At 40.2% G+C, this 20523-nt stretch overlaps 1 protein-coding gene across 1 annotated transcript in view; it reads left to right on the top strand.

Moving 5' to 3' along the window:
• mertka (c-mer proto-oncogene tyrosine kinase a) overlaps window positions 1-20523 on the top strand; it is a 119569-nt gene that overhangs the window by 54717 nt on the left and 44329 nt on the right. The window contains exons 7-8 of the mRNA XM_043687183.1: window positions 5429-5618; window positions 8873-9018. Coding sequence (XP_043543118.1) covers window positions 5429-5618; window positions 8873-9018 — 336 coding nt within the window. The remainder of the gene's footprint in view (window positions 1-5428; window positions 5619-8872; window positions 9019-20523) is intronic.

Genomic DNA, 20523 nt, shown 5'->3' with positions numbered 1-20523 from the left:
AGTTCTCGCAAAATAAATGCCATCACAGCGTTTGCCTTCTGAACTGCTGACTCAACCTGCAAGTTTACCTTGAGAGAATCCTGTACTAGAACTCGCAAGTCTCTTTGCACTTCAGACTTCTGAATTTTCTCCCCATTTAAAAAATAGTCCATGCCTCTATTCTTCCTACCAAAGTGCATGACCTCACTCTTTCCCACATAGTACTCCATCTGCCACTTCTTTTCCCACTCTCCTAAACTGTCCAAATCCTTTTGCAGCCTCCCCATCTCCTCAATGCTACCTGTCCCTCTACCTATTTTTGTATCATCTGCAAACTTCGCCAGAATGCCCTCAGTTCCTTCATCTAGATTGTTAATGTATAAAGTGAAAAGTTGTGATCCCGACATTGAGCCTTGCAGAACACCACTTATCACTGGTTGCCATCCTGAGAAGGACCCTCTTATCCCCACTCTGCTTTCTGCCAGATAGCCAGGCATCTGTCCATGCTGGCATCTTGCCTCTAACATCATGGGCACCTTCTTACTCAGTAGTCTAGTATGTGGCATTTTATCAAAGGCCTTCTGGAAGTGCAGGTATGTGACATCCATTGCCTGTCCTTGGTCTAGCCTGCTCAGTACTTCCTCAAAGAATTCCAGAAGATTTTTCTGACATGACTTCCCCTTGATGAAACCATGCTGACTTTGCCCTATTTTACCGTACACTTCCAAGTATTTGAAAATTTCATTCTTCACAATGGATTCCAGGAACTTACTCTCGACTGAGGTTAGGCTAATTGATCTGTAATTTTCCTTACACCATTTTTAAACAGGGGTGTCAGGTTAGTGATTTTCCAGTCCACTGGGACCCTCATTGATTCTAGAGCTTCCTGAAAGTTCACTACTAGCGCCTCCACTATCTCTTCAACTGTCTTCGTTAGAACTCTGGGATGTAGTCCATCTGATTCAGGTGATTTATTCATCTTCAGGCCATTCAGTTTTTCTAGCACCTTTTGCATGGTGATGGCCACCATACTCAGTTCTGCCCCCTCACTCTCTTGAATTTTTGTGATATTACTCATGTCTTCCACCATGAAGACTGACGCAAAGTAATTATTCAGTTCCTTAGCCATTTCCTTGTTTCCTTCTACTATCTCTCCAGCAACATTTTCCAGCTGCCCAGTGTCCACTTTTGCCTTGCTTTTGCATCTTATATATCTAAAGAAATTCTTACAGTCTTCCTTTATATTACTGACTAGCTTACCCTCATATTTAATCTTATCCCTCCTTATTTCTTTGTTTGTAGCCCTCTGTTGGTCTTTGTAAGCCTTCCCAATCCTCTGGTTTCCCACTGGCTTTCATCGCATTATATGCTTTCTCTTCTTGTTTTAAGCTATCCCTGACTTCCCTAGTCAGCTGTGGTTGCCTCATCCTCCCTGTACGAGGCTTCTTTTTCCTTGGGATAAATGTCTACTATGTCTCCTGAATTGCTCCCAAAAACACTTACCATTGCTGTTCCACTGTCTTTCCTGCTAGGCTCCTCTCACAGTCAATTCTACACAGCTCCTCCCTCATGTCTCTGTAGTTACTTTTATTCAGCTGTTATACCATTACCTCTGATTCTACCGTCTTCCTCTTAAATTGCAGAGTAAATTCAATCATATTGTGATCACTGCCTCCTAAGGGTTCCTTCACCTTAAGCTCCCTTAACAAGTCTACCTCATTGCACAACACTAAATCCAGTACTGCCTGTTCCCTGGTGGGCTCCACCACAAGCTGTTGCCAAAAGCCATCTTGTTGACATTCCACAATTTCCTTTTCTTGCAATCCAGTACCAACCTGCTCTTCCCAGTCAACCTGTATATTGAAATCCCCTTGCTCACTAACTTTGCCCTTCCTATACATCTTTTCTATCTCCTGGTGTATCTTGCACCCCAGCTCCTGACTACTGTTTGGAGGCCTGTATATAACCCCAACTATGGATTTTTTAACTTTGTGGTTCCTCAATTCTACCCACACAAATTCTACACCATCTGACCCTACTTCTTTTCTTTCTATTAATTTAATTTAATTTCTTACAAATAAGGCCCCCTCTGCCCATCTGCGTATCCTTGAATATTCAGCTCCCAATCCTGATCCCAGTGCAGCCACGTCTCCGTGGTACCCACCTGCTAATTTGCCTTCTTCCTTAAACTGCATGCATTCAGATATAACGCCTTCAGTCCTGTGTTAACCATCACTTTTCTCATTGTCATTTGTTTGTCCAGTGTGCTTAAAGTTTGATTTATAACCCCTTTCCATACACTCTGTCCTATTTGTGTCTGTGCTGGAGATTTTAATAACCTCTCCTGAGATCTGCACTCTTACCTCCTCCTTTAATTCTGGTTTTCTAACTTCCCCTACAACTAAGCCATCTCCCGATGTCCCCAAGACAGAACTACACAATTGTTACAGTGCAGTAGGAAGCTCTTTGACCCATTGTACCTGCACCCTCTTCAAACAAGCCTCACTACCTAGTGCCAATCTTCTGTTTTTCCCCAGGCCCTTGCAATGCTCTCTTGAATTCCTAAGTTGAACCTGACTTAATTTCCAGGTGGTGTATTCCATATCCTAAATAATTGCTGTATAAAAAAAGTTATTTTTCCCACAAATCCTTACTTCTTTTGCACTGGATTAACTTCTTCCAAATTCTGACCATTTGCTTCAGTTTTGTTGCCCAGATTTGTTGCAATAAATAGGATTACAGGAGGTAATCCTGGTTCTATCTGTCAAGCATTGCAGACTCAGTTTGTGTTTGTGGTCATTACTTTATGGATTTTTATTTTATATTTCACCACCTTCTGACGGTATCCCCACCACTGATGATTTTACATTAATTTCAAAATAAACCTCACAATGCTGTGCTGACCACTGAACAGAGCTAACATAAGATTTTGGCTAATACTCAGTCTGATCTGTGAAATGTACAACACTTATTCCTTCCAGAATTTGCACAATGATGCAAATCGGAGCGGAACATATACTGGGCCACTGTTATTCTGCGTGTGATAACAGTGATAAAGATTTTGAGTGCAAGAATTGTTGTTCAGGTACTCTGATGTGAACATTTGTACCTACTTCCCTGATGGAAACTGGGATTCTTGTTCATGGAGGAGAGGTGGTTAAGCGGATGTAGATTTCTGAATCATAACTGCCTTTGATGAAGTAAATGAGGGGAAATGTTTTCAGTCACAGAAGTATTTGTAACCAAAGGACACTGATTAAGGAGATTAGTAAAAGAAAAACAAGCAACACAAATTAGTTTTTATGCAACAAGTTTTGATCTGAGATTCATTCCTTGAAAGAATGGTGGGAGCAGATTTAATATGAACTTTCAAAAGGAAATTGGACAAAAACTTGAAAGGAGAAGCATTCCAGAGGTACTGGAAAACGACAGTGAAGTCAGCTTAGTTGGATAGTTCTTTCAAAATATTGGCAGAAACACTGTAGTTTGGATTACCTTTTCCTGTGCTGTACTATCAATGATTCTGCAATAATTGCTGTCATGTCCTTTTTAACTTTTTTTTCATGCAAATTGTGTATCTCTGGCAAGGCCAGCGTTACTCGTTAGTCCTGGAAAAATCGACATTTCGGGCAAAAGCCCTTCATCCTTTAATTAGGGATGGTTGAGTACATAGGTTATGGGAATGAGGATAATGGAATAATCAAGCATATAGAAATGGAACGGGAATTCCATGGTCTATTGATAAAATGCTCAAATTCCAATAGTAAATGACAACAGAAAAATGATTAGGTCAAAATCCTGGAATTCCTTCCCTAACATCTACTTACAGCAGATGGGTGGCACTAGTTCAAAACGACAGTTCACCATCACCTAGGAAATTTGTGAGGGGCAATAAGCACTGACCTTGCCAGCGATACCCACATTCCATGAATGAAAAATAAAATGCTTGTAGAGTGTATAAGGAAATGAAATTTCATATTTTTGGAATGAAGTTTTTTCTTGTTGTTCAAGTGAAAGTTTATTTTTGAATGATGTGATGATACAAAGCTTGTTAATTCAAATTATTTAAATTGTTGTCATGCATACTTGTGAGCGGTGTGTGTACAGATAATGAATTATTTGCATCCTGGCAAAATAGTTAGCTACACTTCTACTTCTTTAAATACTCAGCATTAGACATTTAAGATTCTGTAATTGAGACCTGCACTTTTTAATTCTCTCCCTGCATGCTTCCCCAGGGTTACTCTTACCCTAGCTTCAAGAGGTCAATCAACATCACCTTTGATCACTTGCCCTAATTTTCTCACTATTTCCAACTGTGTTTCAAAATATAGGATTGTTCAGGACAGTGTTTAACTTTCAGTTTCTACTGTTGTGCTTGTTGTTCATGAATTCTGAAAGCTTGTGAATTGCCACTTTTGAGAAGTTTTGTAACTTAGGTTGAGGTTCAGGTTGTAAGTTTGCTCGCTGAGCTGGCAGGTTTGTTTTCAGATACTTTATTACCATGCTAAGTAACGTCATCAGTGATCCTCTGGTGAAGCGCTGGTGTTCTGTCCCGCTTTCTATTTGTGTGTCTTGGTCTCTTAAGGTGGGTGATATCATTTCGGTTCTTTTTCTCAGAGGTTGGTAAATGGGGTCCAAGTTGATGTCTTTATTGATGGAGTTCTGGTTTGAATGCCAGGTCTCTCAGAATTCCCGTGAGTGTCTTTGTTTAGCCTGTCCTAGGATGAATGTGTTGTCCCAGTCAAAGTGGTATCCTTCTTTGTCTGTATGTAAGGATACTAGTGATAGTGGGTTGTGTCTTTTGGTGGCTAGTTGGAGTTCGTGTATCCTGGTGGCTAGTTTTCTGCCTGTCTGTCCAATGTAGTGTTTGTTCCAGTTTTTGCATGGAACTCCATCAATAAATACATCGATTTGGACCCCATTTACCAACCTCTGAGAAAAAGTACCGGAAATGATATCACCCAACTTAAGAGACCAAGACACACAAATAGAAAGTGGGACAGAACACCAGCGCTTCACCAGAGGCTCACTGATGATGTTACTGAGCATGGTGATGAAACATCTGAAAACAAACCTGCCAGCAGAGTGAGCAAACTTACAATCTGAGCTTGTGTATGGTCACAGCATTGTAAGGGATCTTGTTGTTGTGCATGGAAGAGGCCATTCTGACTTTCCTGTTTTTTCTGACTCTTTGCAACAGGTGTCTAATGAGTCCCACACTTCTGCTCCTTTACTGTTGATATAAATCTACTTCCCTTTTAATAGTTACTTAAATCAACTTCCACCAGTGTTACAAGCAGTGCATTTTCAAATTATAACACATTGTCTAAGCAATGTATCTTTCAAATTTCACCTAAATTTTTTGCCAATACATGCCCTCAGTGATTCAGTGAATTCAAGAAGTTCTTTGTGTCAGGATGTATTTGCTCTATGTTTCTATGATCAGGTTAAGAAAGTTGAAGATGCTGAAAACATGACCAGTCCAGTGCTTAACTATCAAACTACAGTTCCACCGTATGAATATGGGATCCTTCATCTACAAGCCATAACATCCTACAATATCTGTGTTTCTTGTAAGAATGAAGTTGGATGGTCCAAGGACTGTTCTGCAGTCCAGGCTAGAACCTTGGAAGGAAGTAAGTTTTTTTTTGAGATTTTCCTTTGTTGTTCAAGCCTCTCGCATGGCTACATCTCTTCCATCATCAAAAGTCGCCATCAAACCAAATTGGAGAAGTTAGTCATAGTAAATAGTGAGGGGAGATAGAAAACGTTGTTGTAATAGGACATAATGAATTAGCAGATAAGCTCAATAATTGTTTTCTGCCTGTATCTGGAAAACACAAATATTATACAAGAAACAGTGGAGATTGGGTGTGGTGTAGCCTAATGAGCAATTAATATTAGATTTTCAAAGTAAAGTTCAGGAGAAATTAATGAGATTAAATGTTGACATCTGTTAAATCTGATCATCTACATTTTAGGATTCTGTAAAAGTGGATATAGTGACAGTGAATGCAATGCTGGCAAATTTAAGAGCGGTAGACAGTGAAGAAGGTTTTCTAAGATTACAAAAGGATCATGATCAAACAGTCAATGAACTGAGTAATGGCAGATGGAATTAAATCTGGATAAATGCGATGTATTGCATTTTGGTAAGACAAACAAGGGTAGGGCTTATACAATTAATGGTAGGGCCTTGGGTAGTGTTGTAGAACAGATTAGTGATATTGGGTTGTGTCTTTTGGTGGCTAGTTGGAGTTCGTGTATCCTGGTGGCTAGTTTTCTGCCTGTCTTCTGATGTAGTGTTTGTTCCAGTTCTGGCATGGAACTCCATCAATAAACACATCGATTTGGACCCCATTGACCAACCCCACTTTAAAATCAAGAAATCTAATTATCTAACTTTAGAAAATACCAGCAAGGAATATCCACAGCTCTCTGGGACAGAGAATTTCAAACATCCACAACTCTTTGTGGAAATAAATTTCACAATTTTATGTGGCCAACTAATCAAGAGAACTTTTGAATTTGATTTGATTTATTATTGTCACACATACCACGATATAGTGAAAAGTATAGTTTTGCATGCTAACCAGACAAATAATACTTTTAGGGTTTAGGTATATAATTCTTTAAAGTTTGCATCACATACAGACAGGATGGTTAAAAAGGTGTTTGGCATACTTGCCTTCATTGCTCAGTTGTCCTTTGATTATCGGAGTTGGGACATTATGTTGAAGTTGTACAGGACTTAGATGAGGCCTATTCTGGAATACTGTGTCGAGTTTTGGTTGCCCAGTTATAGAAAGAATTTTATTCTAGCTGGAGAAGGTTCAGAAGAAATTTACTAGAATGTTGTCATGTATGGAAGGTTTGAGTCATAAAGGAAGGTTTGAGTTATAAAGAAAGGTTGGATAGGCTGGGACTTTTTTCACTGGACCATAGGAGGTTGAGAGGTGACCTGATGGAAGTTTATAAAATAATGAGACGTATAGATAGAGTTGATGGTAGCTGTCTTTTTCCCAAGATGGGGAATTCCAAGACGAAGGGGGCATATTTTTAAGGTGAGAGGAGACAGAATAAAAAGACATAAGAGGTAAATTTTTTACACAGGTAAATGTTTTACACAGACGGTGGTTCACATGTGGAAAGAATTTCCTGAGGAAGTACAATTACAATGTTTAAAAGACATTTGGATGAATACATGAGTAGGAAAGGTTTGAAGGGATATAGGGCAGGAGGAGGCAGGTAGGTCTAGTGTTGTTTGGAATTATGTTCAACATGGACTGGTTGGACCGAAGGGTCTGTTTTCATGCTTTTTGATTCCAAAAAGCTTCTTCCCTGCTTTTATCAGACTTATGAATAGATCTATCATACATTAGAGGTTCTCTGCACCTTCTTGTAGCTGTAACACTATATTCTGCTTAGTGTTCTAGTACCCTGATATACTTACATAAGGTATGATTTGTCTGGTTAGCACGCAAAACCATACTTTTCTCTATTTCATGGTGTGTGGGACAATAATAAATCAAATTCAAAAAGTTCTCTAGATTAGTTGGCAACTTAAAATTGTGAAATTGTGAATGTTTGAAATTCTCCGTCCCAGAGAGCTGTGGATATTCCTTGCTGGTATTTTCTAAATTTAGATAATTAGATTTCTTGATTTTAAAGTGATCAATAGATAAAGACATCATGTGGGGAAAGTGGAGTTGAGGCAAAGGTTCAGACATCAGCTTATAAAATGATGGAGCACACTTGAACTCTTCTCTTCCTCTACTTCTTATCTTTGATGTAATGTCTCCCCTCACTACTCTGACCAGTGCAGTATGAAGCCAAACCATTGATTTATAAAATTTAGGTTGCTGCCCATTCATTTCTGGCAGTGAAAGTATAAATCTGTACCCAGTTCAAATAATCTTTCCTTGTTACAAATGGAGGTGAGGTTGTGGGAGATGGAGGGATGGGGAGAAAGCTTTGATGTGGTGAAGAATAATTCTCTGTCATGAAAGGGTTCAGAAAAGATTTACAAGGCTGTTGCCAGGGTTGGAGGATTTCAGCTATAGGGAGAGGTTGAATTGGCTAGAGCTGTTTTCCCTGGAGCATCAGAGGCTGAGGGGTGACCCTTACAGACGTTTATAAAATCATGAGGGGCATGCATAGCATAAATAGACAAAGTCTTTTCCCTGGGATCGGGGAGTCCAGAACTAGAGGGCGTAGGTTTATGGTGAGAGAGGAAAGATATAAAAGAGACCTAAGGGGCAACTTTTTCACGCAGAGGGTGGTAGATGTATGGAATGAGCTACCAGAGGAAGCGGTGGAGGCTAGTACAATGGCAACATTTAAAAGGCACCTGGTTGGGTGTATGAATATGGGTCGGGTGCTGGCAGGTGGGACTAGATTGGGTTGGGATATCTGGTCGGCATATACAAGTTGGACCAAAGGTCTGTTTCCGTACTGTACATCTCTATGACTCTATATGCTTCGGTGACTGTCTTATATTGATGGCCTTTAGTTATTCTCTTCCCAATAACTGGAATTATTCTCTCCATATCCAACTTTCTGCACCATTAGTTGACCACAAAACTTCTGTGTTTGTTTTAACTTACTTAAATATGTCATGCTGTCTTGTGCATTAAAACAATCTATCTGATTAGGCTTCACCAAATTGCCCTTTCTCCTTCTCATCAGCACCTATACCACTGAGGAACTTCAACCCTAACTCCAAACCCCCTCCACAGGCAGCCCTCCAGCGATTTATACCATTTTTCCTTTGGAATGATAACACTGTGTTCTCTACGCAGTTTGTTTTTTGTATAAAGGAAATTGTGAAGTGCAGTAACATACGAGCATTTTGAAGATGAGATGACTCATGTGTTTCTTTCCTTTGCAGTCCCAACAGCACCCCCTTACAATGTCAGCATACTAGTGAGTGATTCCTCATTGACTGTTGAATGGGTTGGACCTCCGGAGGAGGAAATTAATGGCATCCTGTTGGGTTACATGTTGAGCTACGATTGGGAAGGTGGTAATTCCCCAGTAAGTACATTTGAAGTTCATAAAAAAATGTTTTCTTTTGGGTTGGCACTTATCTGAGAACAGCTGTGGTTTCTGTGCAGTCAGGTGCTTCAAATAAATCTCAGGATGGACTTCTCATGAGTGTTGAGTGAAATGATTTTATTGTGAATGGGAAACATATCCGAAGGTGGGACACATTATATAATTCCTGTTCTATGGTTTTGTTTTAAGCGCTGTCTTTAGCAATAACAATCTCTTTGACTAACTCCTTGTGACCATTTCTCTTAATGAGGTCACCAGCATATCATTAGTTAAAATAATTACTTATTATTTTCAGTTGTTCTTGGCAGTTTCTAAATTTAAACCCTTATTTTAGCTTGGGAAGAAATGCTTCGTTTTTGTGCTCATTAAGAACTATTGGATATTGTTGCTGGGGATAATCCAGCTATCAAATCTTTCTATTTGAGCTCAAGATGTCAACTCTAGATAGTGAGATACATGTAGAATAAAACATTGAAAGCCCTTTCAACCAGTTTTCCATTTTCCATGCCAGCTATGCTGTGATCACTTTTCTATATGATTATCAATCATCACCAAATTAATAGTAGTTTTTGCTCTGAGCTGCAGTTAATATTGCCTGTGTTCAGATAAATTAAGCTCTCATGGTGCTGGGACGGTGTCCCTGCCTCTGAATAGGAGGCCTGGATTCAAGCATCACCTGTTCCAGGGGTATATAATAATATTTGCTGAATATGTGATTAGAAAACACTTAGCCTGAGAATCTCCTACAACAATGGCCTGATGCTAAATAATTGTCCTGCTTTCTTCTTCCTTTGTGCTAGGTATGATTTCAGTTAGTGGGGGGGTTTACCCTCTAATTTCATATGGTTTAATTTTACCTACATACTACCTTTGATCAAATTTTGTCTGGACATCATTACCTACTCTTGCCTCTGCTCTGCAATTCAGCTCTGTCCATTTTCTGACCAAGACTGCAATGATAGCTGGAGCCCAGTAGTCCCGACAGATTCCAAACTGAGAATCAGTGAACAAATTTATCAATGAATGAAGTCTTGCTTAGAAATTCTGTTGAAAACCCATTATATCATCTGATGATTGAGAGTAGACTGATGTGGTTGTAATTGACTGAATGGGAATTGCCCTGCTTTTTGTGAGTGGGACATATTTGGGCAATTATTCACATTGTCAGACAGATGTGAGTTTTATAGCTGTCCTGGAACAGCTTGCCTTGGTCTCTGGATAGTGCAGGATCATACATCTTTGGTATTTTTTGCTGGGATGTTGTCAGGGCCCAAAGCATTCACAGTATCTAGTGTCTTCAGCCATTTCTTGGCATCACGTGGACCTCAGGAGACAGAGATGGATGATCCAGTTAGTACTTTATGGATGATGGCATTTGAAAATGCTTCACCTTGTCTTTTGCAGGGTTATTCTGGGGACCCCATCATTGAATCACAGAAATATTATTTATTATTTCGCTGTAAATGGTGGCCATTCCAATTCATCCCATCATGGCTGCTCCAGCTCTATTATGTAGTCCAAATCTATTATCCAGTGCCAGTCTCCTGTCTTTTCCCCATATCTCTGCATAAGATTACTATCCAGAAAAAAAATCCAATGCCCTTGGGGATGGGAATATACTGTGGATATTCTTTTTCTACTTAGTTGCCTAATTGTCCACCTTGACATTCAATATATCAGAGTTTTTTTTATTTGCTTTACTGGTTGTTGGACCAGAGTCAATACTGAGGACTCCCAAGGCAACACCTTTCCAACTGCAAACCTTTGTGCTGCTGCTTCTGCATTATGAATCACTTGTGCATATCTTATAAAGATTTATTTTAAAATTATTGCTCACCAGCTTGAAGACAGACTTGTCTCTTTCTCTCTCTCTCTCTCTTGACATCTTAGCAACGATCTCACAACATAACCAAGCCATATTCATTCACAAACAAAAACAGAAATTGCTGGAAAAACTTAGCAGCTCTGGCAGCATCTGTGGAGAAAAATCAGAGTTAACATTTCAGGTCCAGTGACTCTTCCTCAGAACTAGCATCACTGGACCGAAACATTAACTCTGATTTCTCTCCACAGATACTGCCAGACCTGCTGAGTTTTTCCAGCAATTTCTGTTTTTGTTTCTGATTTCCAGCATCTGCAGTTCTTTCGGTTCATACACTGTACAGATACAAAACTGAGAGCTACTTGACAAATTGGAACATTGGCCTGGTACACTTTGTCCACGGAAAGGAAGACAAATCCTTCTAACCAGTTTTTGCTCTATTAGTTTACTTCCAATTGTTAACCAAGCACTAAAAGTCTTTTTAACAGTTTTATCAAGTGACAATTATTCATCAACAGAATATTAACCAGTGATGGCATGGAAAGCTTGCCTCCAGATATAGGTAAATCTGAATTCCAGAGATAAGAGTGACTGCCTTTAACATGCCCTGTCCGATTTGCAGCAGAATATTCCAAGTGCAGATTTGGGATTACCTGTAATTTACTTACCAACTGGAACCTCGCCAGATGATCATGGTCATTTGTGCCTAAGGATTAACAATGGATTGTGCAACATTAGTGACATATGTTCCCAAGGTTGTGAGTGGTGACCCTCGGTGGGGTTCTAAAATGAGCAATTGGGATTGTAAAGTCAGAAGCACTGATTTGTGACATACAGCAAAATGCCTGACAACGCCCATCTCAAACAAAATAGGGTGCAGACACTTTAGTTTTACCTTCAGCAGCATAATACCCCATAATCAATATTCAGGGGAGCAACCATTGACCAGGAACTTAACTGGAACAGTCACTCAAATGATATGCCTGTAAGACCAGCACAGGTTGGGAATTTTGTGGCACTATTACTTTCTCACTTCCTTCAATAACAACCAAAACAGAATGTATTTATATAGTGCCTCTAACTTAATGAAATATTCCAGAGTGTTTCACAGTGACATTCTGAAAGTGTGGCACCAAGCCACTTTGAGGTCAGATGACTAAAGGAAGGAACATTGTAAAGGACGAGAGTGTGATAGAGAGATGGAGAGATGTGGGAACGATATTTCAGATTTTGGAGTCTTGGCAACTGAAGGCACAAGCACCAGTGATGGAGCAAATAAAATTAGATATGAAAAAAAGGCCTAAAACAGCGGAGCACAAAACTCAAAGGGTTGTGAGGCTGGAGAAGCTTACAGATATAATCGAGGTGCGGTGATGAAGTGCTGTGAAAACAAGGTTGAACATTTTAAAATCAAGACTTGCCTTTACTGGAAGCCAGTGCAGATCAGCAAATGTATGGGGAACGGGACTTGCTACAAATTAACTCACAGACAGCAGAATTTTGGATGACCTCAAGCTTACAAAGGGTATCATGGTGTTCCAAAGTATTGAAATAATTGAGTCTAACTATAGTGAAGGCATAAATGATGATTTTAGCAGCAGATGAGCTGATGCAGAGATGAAATCAAGAACATTACTGAGGCAGAAACTGGCAGTCTTAGTGAAGCAGAGTATAAGGTTGAAAGTTCCAGAACTTCACTGCATGGACTGCAACTCTTTAAACATGCAACTCAGTCATCTCCTCCAAAACAATTAGTGCTAGGAAGTAAATACTGCCAGATCTTTTTAGTGATGTCACTGAGTGATGAATGAATAATAACTGGAACCTAAGTAAGAATGTTGGTAAAGCAACTGTTTTTGGAATATAACTCATGGGATAGGACTCAATTGACAATGTTAGTGATATTTACAGAATTAGTCATTGGCATACTGGTATTAGTGAAAGTTATTTGTGAAATATTAATAACAGTTTTCCTGGGATATTACCGACTATTAGCCGTCTACCAATGATAGTATTAGTTGGATATCAATTATGTGCATTTTAAGTAAGCATGGTAATATCTCTCAAAACATTTGTGCTTTCATTTTAACACTTCTTACTGCAGCACAAGTTTCAGAAGAGTAATGGTTGAGCATTCATGTCCATAGCAAGGGTAGGATGTTCCTTTGCTCGCGCAGGAATAATGACCCTCTGAGTTGCTTATCTCTGTGTCTCTTCTCTTTATTAATGGAAAGAAAATTAGGGCAATTATGATAAGAGCAGCTGAAGTCTGTCAGCCTATAAACGTGAGTGATATTTTGACCCAGGGTCAGTTTGTGACATAAGGGAATTTAAAATGACGCTGACTTGAGACTACTTTTATGCTATTGTCGTTTGCTATTGATGTTGTTCAGGGATCTTACGTCTGCACAACACTGGCTTCTGCAGTTGGCTGGTTTGGAAGCAGAAAATGAGGGGAGTGTGGTCTCGCCACAAAATTGTGTTCTCACATTAGCCTGTTGTTGTTACTTAAGGGGTGGACAGTGCATTCTGCAGAGATATGAAAACTGACTACAGCTGACATCAGCTTGTTGATGGTGGTGCTTAAATGGAGTTCAGTAATAAGAAGAGTGAAGAGATTAGATAGATAACTCAATGATGATAAGAATTATATTTGCATTTCAATTCATCAAGTAAACCTCCATTAGTTCATTCTGAATTCGATCAGTCTTGATTGTGCATTCAGTTTACCACATGACTCTGATTGCACCTGATGCCCCCACTTGCCAGTATCATAGAATCCTTACATTGTGGAAGCAGACCATTCAGCCCATCGAGTCACACTAACCCTCTGAAGAGGACCCTCTCAGACTTACCCCCACTACCCTATCCCTGTAACCCTGCATTTCCTATGGCTAATCCACCTAACCTGCACATCCCTGAACAGCACAGGCAATTTAGCATGGCCAATCCACCTAATCTTTGGACTATGGGAGGAAACCAGAGCACCTGGAGGAAACCCACTTAGACACAGGGAGAACATGCAAACCCCACACAGGTAGTCGCCCAAGGCGAGAATTGAACCCAGGTTCCTGTCACTGTGAGGTAGCAGTGGTAACCCACTTGGCCCGGTGTTTCTGGATAGTGGTCAGGAGCAGGAATACTATCTGGTCTTTGATTGTACTGCACAAGGACACAGACCCAATTGTAACTCGCCATTTACAGTCACTAGCTAACAAGAATCTACTAATTCAGCACAGGACATTTATCAAACTTGAGACTTTCCTGGCTTGTACAACATCTCTCCCTGTATGACATAAGCAATAAAGGATTTCAGTGACCACAGAAGAAATTAATTGAACAACAAAGTAGCTGTTGAAAGTCAGCCTTCAAAGTCAATTACATGAGTTACTGTAAAATATAGTAACAGTGGGTTGCCGTGGTTACTGAAAGCAAGGATTAAACTGTCCAGGCTTATTTTGTGTGCGTAGGTATGTATGTATAGTAATAGAATGGAATTCAGGGGTGATTTAGCAACAGCTATCCTGCATTTGCAAGCAGTCAGACTTTAAAAAAAAACTGCTGATTGAGTGATAGTTTTGTGCAGGCAGTCACTGTGGATCATTCTTTCAGTTCTCAGTTTGCATCCAAATATGTTAATGTGATTTTAACAGTGGTAAAATAAATGCTGTTTCAGCAGTAACGACCTCAATAGACTGAATTTCCTCTTGAGTTCTTGTTAATCTTCTGTGAGAGTGCAGATTGTAGCTAAATGCTGTTTCTGCTATTGGCTGAAAAATGCCAAGATTGAGTCAAGGTTTTATTTTAGCCTTAAGCTTGCAATGCTTCTAGAAGATGAGAATGAATCACTTCAAAGCAATTTGCCTACTCTTCTTTGAATTCTGCAACGGTATAAATCTACTTGAAAGAGAAGATTGGGCCTCAGTTAACGTGTCTCCAAAAGTCAGCCTTAGCCAGCAACATGCGCATCCAGCAATTTTGTTTTCGTAAGTGAGTTACTTATCATAGAAGTTTCAGTCTCTGACTGGGGTTGGTAATCTTAATGGAGGACAAGGAAGTGGAGAGTCAGAGATGGACCAGGTGAAGATGCCAGAGGGATGGAGATTGGAAATAAAATTTATTGTGTCAGAAGGATTACAATGTAAGTTGAAAGAGACTGAACAGTGAGGGGAAAGTAGTTACAATAGTAAAAAGTAAGTTCAGTAGGGTAGGTATAAGTGAAATAATGGGTCCACATGGACAGACTTATTGTGCATTTATATCCCTCTTCTTCACTACCTCCCTTTCTATTTTAATCTGGGCACCCTCACCATCCATTCACTCTTCCTCTTTATTTGTTAACAATGTATTTTTCTGGCATCTTTCACTTCTGAGGAAGAGTCATATTGGACTCTGAACATTAACTCTATTTCTCTGTCTGCAGGTACTACCAGACATACTGAATTTCTCCAGCAATGTATGTTTTTTTATTTCCAGATCTCCATCATCACAGTACTTGGTTTTTACCTTAGGAATTGATTATTTTGCAAAGTAATCTTTGCATTAACCAGGGATTAGATTGGATAAAAGATTGGTGTATTTGCTTAGGGTGAATATTATCCACAAGTCACAACATTTACAGTTGATTTACTACATATGCGTGCTACCTTGTTCAGATCCTGTGCCTCAGAGTGTAATGCGGAAACATGTACACATTCACTACACAGATTTCTGTATTTTTGTTCAGTTGTATGTATTTTCCCCAACATTTCTTGTCTTTAGGGTTGGATTGTTTTCTTCAGCAGTTGCCTCCTTTCTGAGAGCTGACAAATGCTAACAATCACCATCCATTCTTATTTTAAGAGGATGTATGAGTGTACAAGCAGAATTAGAAACATATCAACATTTGCAGCTGAAGACATTTTTGTGATGTATTCTTAAATCATTCAGAAACAGAGGAGTGTAAATCATTACCAAAACAAAGCAGCCTTGCCTGATCATATGACAACAGTAGCTCAAAGACGTTTGAGTCACTGCAGTAAGTTGACTGGTGTCTCTTTTTGTGAATTGACTCATTTCCGCAGAAGAACTGGACATCCTGGAAAAAGCTGAGTTGTGAAAGGGATTTTTATTTTGCTTACCTCCTTTGACATTTTGTACATTGTTGGATCCTCGTGTTGCTAAAAAGAACTGAACGTTAGCAACTCAAACCAAAAAAAATGGTAAACCTGGATTATTCTTAACTTGTAGTTTTTATTATTGCTGTTTGCTGGATCTTGATATTTTAGGTGAAGAAATTTGTTCCCTTATCGATGTTTATTTAGGTAGCAATCAATAATACTTCCTGCCTCTGGGAATTGGCACAAGTCTGTGTAGCAAGATGGTAGCAAGCTTGTCTTTTCTAAACACCAAAAAAATTGAATTTTGAATCATTTGCATTTTACAATATCACTTTTGGGTGAATGAAAGCAAATACTGCACACTTTAAAAAATATATATACTTTTAATGCGCATGAAACTGAACAAACAATCTCATTTAAAAGGATTAGCTGAAATCACACTGTGTGATATTAGTCACCAACTCATTAGCTTTATCAAATGGATGACCTTTTGACAAAACTGGACAAGGCTTCAGAACCCAGGGTTATTGCCGTGTCCTATTCAATCTAATGCAGGCATTTTGCAAACTTTATGATGCCTGTTGATTTTAAACAATAGGAGCTGTAGCCCAGCACTACATGGGCTGTGAGTGACTGCAAACTTCAGCCAAGGACCCATGTTCATGCTTGTACTATTTAAAGCCAGCCTCTTAAAAGGGAAGTGCACTCTGGAGGCAGTTTTGGAAGTGGCTGAAAGACACATTCTGAGCAGGAAGAGGGTAATGATGGGTTAGTTTGAAGGGTGTTCTTGTAGATTTGCAGCAGTGGAGAACTTGATGCAGGAAGAGAGAGGCTCTTTAGCAACTGCAGACCAGAAGATTAGCCAGATTCAGACACCTGTGAAGACCAGGGGCAGACAGTAGCATGTCAGTCAATGCCGGCAGTATGTCTCAAAGGATTGAGTGCAGTTTGGCAAGAGGTGCAGTGACTTCACATAAATGCTTATCATCAATGAATCCAATGTTAACTGCCATCTACTATCAACCACAGCATTAACCTCACAAACTGTTCAATTCACCACCCCCGCACTCTCACTTACCAAGAACATGACTTGATATCACTTTCAGTTTCATCTCCCCCTCACATGCATCGCATTGCTGCGAGCTTCACACCCACACCCTACTACCTGTTCACACTGCCACCTATTCAATAATGATGTGGAGGTGCTGGGTTTGGACCGGGGTGGACAAAGTCCGAAGTCCCACAACATCAGGTTATAGTCCCAACAAGTTTATTTAAAATCACAAGCTTTCGGAGTGCTGCTCCTTCATAACGTCACTTCACCTGACAAAGCTGCAGCGCTCCGAAAGCTTGTGACTTTAAATAAATCAGCTGGACTATATCCTGGTGTCGTGTGACTTCTGACCTAATAAATAATGACGGACACATCATCCAAAAACATTGCAACACATTTGCTAATGCAGTTCTGTCTTCCCAGGCAAGATGGCACATTAGCACAGGCAGCAGCATCTATCTAATGGGAGACTGGGTATCCTTGCCCAATGGAGGAGATGACACTTATCATCATTGATGCAGTCATATCTGTGACCAGGGTAGGGCTGAAACCATAGAGGATGACTGTATGTTCCCATCTAATCCTCCTCCTTTCATCCTATATCTTCTTCATCCTCATCTCCCTTCTAATCAAGCTTGCACCTCTTGCGTCCTCCCTACCATTACCTTGCTGCAACTCTGTTGTTGAACTTTTTTTCCTTTCAGATACCTAAGGCCTAACGCTTACTCAGGCAGTGGTGCCAAATATATGAGGAATCCGACACTGTTGAAATACACTCAGTTGATCGCACTCTCAGCCACCAACACAAAAGCTAGAATTATTCATAATTCAGCAGGTAGCAAAGAGGCATGAATATAAGTCAGCTGCAGGCAGAGCCGAAATTAAGGATGAACTGCACAGAGGTCCTACTTTGGAGGAGGACACTGACGAAAAGCTTAATGAAATAACTCAATAGCTGAGAAAACAATGGATGAGCTTCATACATGAGCAAGCTTGCCACAAAACCTGTCATCATGATCAAGGAGCAGAAAGGAGTGCAGAATCGACTTGCCAAGGAGAACAAATCCTTTCTGTCATGGAAGTGGCAGCCAATCCACAAGAAGACTTGCAGAACCAATTGGCATCCATTTACCTGAGCAGGAAGCAGGGCTCAGCCTGTCTTCCATAACTGTTTATTTGAATTTCTTCAATACAAACTCCAGCTCTTTCCCCTTCCCAACCAATGACACTTGCTGGCAAAAAAAAAGTATTTCAGTTATTTTTAATCATTCTGTTCAAGCATGCAATGACATATACCCTAGGACAGGTAAGATTTGAACCCAGATGAAGACTGGAGCCTCGAGCGAGATGCATTACTGCTATGCCACAAGGGCCTATCCAGCCCAGATGTACATATATGCCCCACTAAAATCAGCTGACTTTTTTATCTCTGGAGCAAATCATGGCCTGATAGCTGATGTCTCAATCTCCATTTTATCAAAGTTGAAGCAATGCAGGCCTCGCTTATTGTCATCCAGGCACAGACAGCTGCCAGTATGGCTGCAGAATCTAACAACTGCCACACGGTTTATATTGGTGGCTCAAATAGTGATGGCACAAATGACAGCTGCTTTAACACCCAGCAATCACCTGCATGACATGTTGTACCCGATCAGAGATCAGCTGCACATTCAAGGAATATAACCCTTTCCAGTGCATCTTCAAATTTAAATGCAGCACTGACACCTGTAAAATAGAGTTGAAACACGCACACTATTGATAGCTAAAGTCTCTGAAATCATTGAATAGAACCTTCTTCTGAGAATCCTTCTGTCCTTCTACATCATCTCTCTGTGAGGAGTTGATCCTCCTCCATGTTGCCTCCGTACAATTTTTCTGTCATGCCCTGGGTAAAGGGGGATGGTGTCTGTGACCAAAAGTAAGTGGTAGGATCAGCACCCTTGAACCAAAGCAATTACCAGATCAACAGCTTGACAACTTTTAACTAGCAGTAGAAAATTCAACACTTTTAAGCTAACATGAACAGAGTTAGTAGAAATCAGTTGGTAACTAACGTGAAAGTAGTTGATGGTAACTGAGTAACATCCTGAGTGCATCTTTATCTTTGGAATGTTAAGCGAGGGTGCTAGTGAAAGCACTGAGGTTAAAAGTGGTAGTGGGGTGCTGTCAAAACAGTGTCATGCCCTAACTGATACCATGATCTGCTTGCTCATCATATATTTAGCACATGCTGATCATGCTTGTGTGAAAATGGTACCTGGCAAGACTCGTAATGGATGGAACCAAAAGGCCCATGTGGCAATGGAAAGACCTGTGTTTTATAACCTTCTGTTATTTCAGGAAGGAACCAGTGGCACCAACACCGGGCTCTCTGCAAGATCTCCACAACAGGTCTTATTCTAACATTTCATACAATCATCCGACAGTTTTAAACCTCAATTATAGAGTTATAGAGTCATACAACATGGAAACAGACCCTTCGGTCCAACTAGTCCATGTTGACCGTAATCCCAAATTAAACTAGCCCCACTTGTCTGTATTTGGTCGATATCCCAAATTCCAGTTCTTTGAACTATGGAAGGAAACCGGAGCACCCAGAGGAAACCCACACAGGCACGGGAGAATGTGCAAACTCTACAGAAAGTCACCTGAGGCTGGAATTGAATCCAGGTCCCTGGTACTGCAAGGCAGCAGTGCTAATCATCCTTTGATCCTTTAACCTCCTATATACTCTGTCACCTCTCATGGGCTCTTTCTCTCTCCCTCTTTCTCCATCTCTGCTGCCACGGTAACTTGCATTGTTCTACTTTCTATATTGGACTTGTGGTATTTTTGGATAGAAGATTACTGACACCAAGCCTCTTTCTTTGATTGGGACTAAGGACCTTTTTGATTTACAGTGTTCGACAAACAACTGCAACTGAGTCTTAACAGGAGGAGAGTCTTCTCTTAACAAGCGATTGGGGTACAAATCGGGTAAAGTGACATTATTTGATTAGACATTGTTTGTAAGATGATGAGGAGATCTGCTGTTATGTGCCTGCTCTCCTTGAGGCCTAAGACCTTCTGCCTTATACCGAGTTGACCCTGTAAGGCATCATCGGATTGGATGGAGTTCACTACAGTGGCCACCGTTAACCTGTTCAGAACCATTGTCTTATGTAACCGTTCTTATCTGTCGGACACAGAAACACAGCAAAGAAGAGCAAGAGTATGTCATTTAAACCTGTCCTGTCATTCAATCATTCAAGTCAGTCCCCTGTTTTGGTCTCAACCACCTTCTGTGCCAGAGAATTCCACAGACTCACCAGTTTCTGCCACCTCTTTTTGTACTCATTATCCTTTTGTTCTCTTTCTGCCTCTCTCATTTTGATCTTCCTTCTTTGTCTGGACACTCTTTGCTTTTTCCCAGTTGTGTCTTAATTTTTCGTTGGCTATTTCATCATTTTCTCTTATTTGTCTCTTTCTCCTGCGCTCTGCCTCTCTCTTTCTTTAATTTAACTTATAGA

Source organism: Chiloscyllium plagiosum, chromosome 3 (genome assembly GCF_004010195.1).
Source record: "Chiloscyllium plagiosum isolate BGI_BamShark_2017 chromosome 3, ASM401019v2, whole genome shotgun sequence".
In the NCBI taxonomy this organism is placed as follows: domain Eukaryota; kingdom Metazoa; phylum Chordata; class Chondrichthyes; order Orectolobiformes; family Hemiscylliidae; genus Chiloscyllium; species Chiloscyllium plagiosum.
This window is presented reverse-complemented; position numbering and strand designations above follow the sequence as displayed.